Source organism: Cyprinodon variegatus, unplaced genomic scaffold (genome assembly GCF_000732505.1).
Source record: "Cyprinodon variegatus isolate N-32 unplaced genomic scaffold, C_variegatus-1.0 Scaffold1384, whole genome shotgun sequence".
Lineage (NCBI taxonomy): Eukaryota > Metazoa > Chordata > Actinopteri > Cyprinodontiformes > Cyprinodontidae > Cyprinodon > Cyprinodon variegatus.
In genome coordinates this window covers 163,042-165,512 of record NW_015151837.1, presented here as the reverse complement: position 1 = coordinate 165,512, position 2,471 = coordinate 163,042, and the positions used below count along the sequence as shown (strand labels likewise).

The following is a 2,471-nucleotide window of genomic DNA, read 5'->3' as shown; positions in this document are numbered from 1 at the left end:
AAAAGTATAAACTAATCCAAACTAAACATCATGGTGTTGCTGTGGTTTGATTCTGATGGGCAGAAGAACTCTTCCACCTCTAAAACAATCACCACAGCCAACTGTGAATCAGGCTTTTAGTGCAATGAGACGCTGCGTTAGAGCTGCTGGTCCAGTTCAATATTTAATGTTCTTCAGATTATCTATAAAGCAATAATTTACCAACAATGTCGCCTAAAAGAACAGGAGGAAACTTCTGTATGCAGAGTAATGCAGACCTCATCATTTAACAAGTTAACCGGCACAGTATTCATCTCCACAGTGTTTTTTTTTGCTTTTTCACATAAAGATTCTAAAATATTTAACAAGTTAAACAGCCCAGCTTCGTGTCTCTATGTTTTGTTTTTTGACGATTATAAAACATTAAGAACTGGATCGCTGTTGGATCTGTCTGCTATGGAGGCACCAATATGATCATATGGATCCATATCTGATATCTGTTAAGGTTAATAACCAGCATCTATTAAATATTATATCTATATTTAGTGAGTAGAGCACTAACCTATCCTAACCTAACACGATCCTGGGCTGCATCAGCATCTCTGTCACATGACCAAACTCTGCTTTTCCAACACAAACACAGACAGAAAGAAGATAAAAATAAATGTCAGATGTTAGCATTAGCCTAGCTTATACATAAGACCAATAAGGATCACCATGGTAACCATGATTGTTTTTGATATGATGAAGGTGAAAACTCAAGATCTCTAAAATGTTTGCTGGGATTCCGTCTCCTGAACTCTGAGCACATTTTTTTGTTGTTGTCATCATTGTAAGGCTGCTGCTCTGTTCCTTTTCCTCACATAATAAAGTGTGAAATCGGTGAATAATTGATGTTGTACAGAAATCTTCCTCGTCTCATTAATCAGCGGTGAGTTTGGTCCCATGAAGGAGCGAGCAGACGGCTCTAAACCTGACTGCTGATGTTCCTCTCTGCTTTTTCTCCACAGCCACGCAGGTCAGCCCCTCAGAGCTACAGGACGTGTTTCAGGAAGCCTCCTCCAGTATCTTCCAGATCAACACCAACGGTAAACTTAGAGTCTTTCTTTGGATTAAATTCATCTCTCTCTGATTTACTCTATTTGATTTTCATTTTTTCTGTTCTTTTTATCGATTAACCCACCAAACAAAACTCCAAACCATCTTTTGTTCTGTGACCAGGGATTTATGTAGCTGGGAGCATTTCTTTATATTAAAAAAAAAATCTCAGGTAAAACAAGTCATTCAGTTTGCTTTAAAATCAGACTTTTATTCTGAAGGAACGCTTTCTTTGTGAATCATTGTGTTTTATTTAAGCTAAGGTTGTGCTGTATTCTCACTAAATGCATTTTAAGTGTCAGAAAGGCGTCCATTGCTGCCAGAACCCCCGGATGCTGAAAGCTCGGGGCTTCGGGATGCTCTGTTATAATATTTATTTATATATAAATCATTTTTTAGGTTTGTGCTAAAAACTAAAACAACAGGAACATGAAATCAAATATTTTTAATCAGCAGGGTTTAACTTTTTTAGCTAAGTAGGTCTTGATTAAAAGTTTTTCACCATAGTTCAATAAAATAATATTGCAGTAGATTAATAATAACAATGATAAATCATAATAATGTTTAGAGCCCAATAAAAAAAACCTTCTCTTATCTCTTTATAAGCAGTGGAGTTTAACTGTGGTGAACTTTAGATGCAGACAGCTCTGCAGCACAGACCACAGCTTGCATGTGGCGTCTGTCTCCCAAACAGCCCCAGGATCAGCTTCTCTGATTGGTTGACTCTCTGCGTCCAGCTGATGTTTTAACTCTAGCCGCCGCTGTGGAGGCGCTGAGCGCACATCAGGTGCGAAATATGCAGAAACCTTCAAAATGTGCAGTGTAATACTTTTATAACAGGATATATTCTAGATATATTTCTATCCAGATTACATTTTTTTTTCTTAAAAACAGGATTAAATCAAAGGAAAACATTTTCTCACTTTTCCTAAAAAAATCCTTCCATACCCAGAGCAAGCTGCAGCTGGGTGTTGGTGTTGGATTCCTAGTGGGATGATTAGTGACCCAGGCATCGTTCTCCAGGGCCAGGGGAGCTTTGTTTTGACGCAAGGCCTCCACTGGGTCATCTGAATATTGATAAGAGTTCCAAAAAGAGTTTTAAACAATCCACTGGACTTTGTTTCCCAGTTTGAAGACGTTTCTCTTCCATCCAGGAAGATTTTTCATTCCAAAATGTCAGAAATAGCGTTTAGTTCCAGGTTTTATCCAGCAGCCCAACAAAGCCTGGTTTTAGTTTAGAAAACATGCAAATAGAAACGGATGAACGGGTCCCCCCCTTTGGAATGGGGGTCGTTTGGCTTCTTTGTTAGCCTGCAATGCCCCATACCTGTCTATGTCTCTGAAAGGGGGGTTGTTAGATGGAATTGTTGGCCTGGCTGATTAGGCAAGGTCGT

General features: G+C 38.8%; 1 protein-coding gene across 1 annotated transcript in view; it reads left to right on the top strand.

The window, feature by feature from the left end:
• Positions 1-206: 206 nt before the first annotated feature.
• The window catches only part of LOC107103153 (t-SNARE domain-containing protein 1-like), a 27,341-nt gene continuing 25,076 nt past the window's right edge, over positions 207-2,471 (top strand). The window contains exons 1-2 of the mRNA XM_015402699.1: positions 207-237; positions 990-1,067. Of these exons, the coding sequence (XP_015258185.1) occupies positions 207-237; positions 990-1,067 (109 nt within the window). The remainder of the gene's footprint in view (positions 238-989; positions 1,068-2,471) is intronic.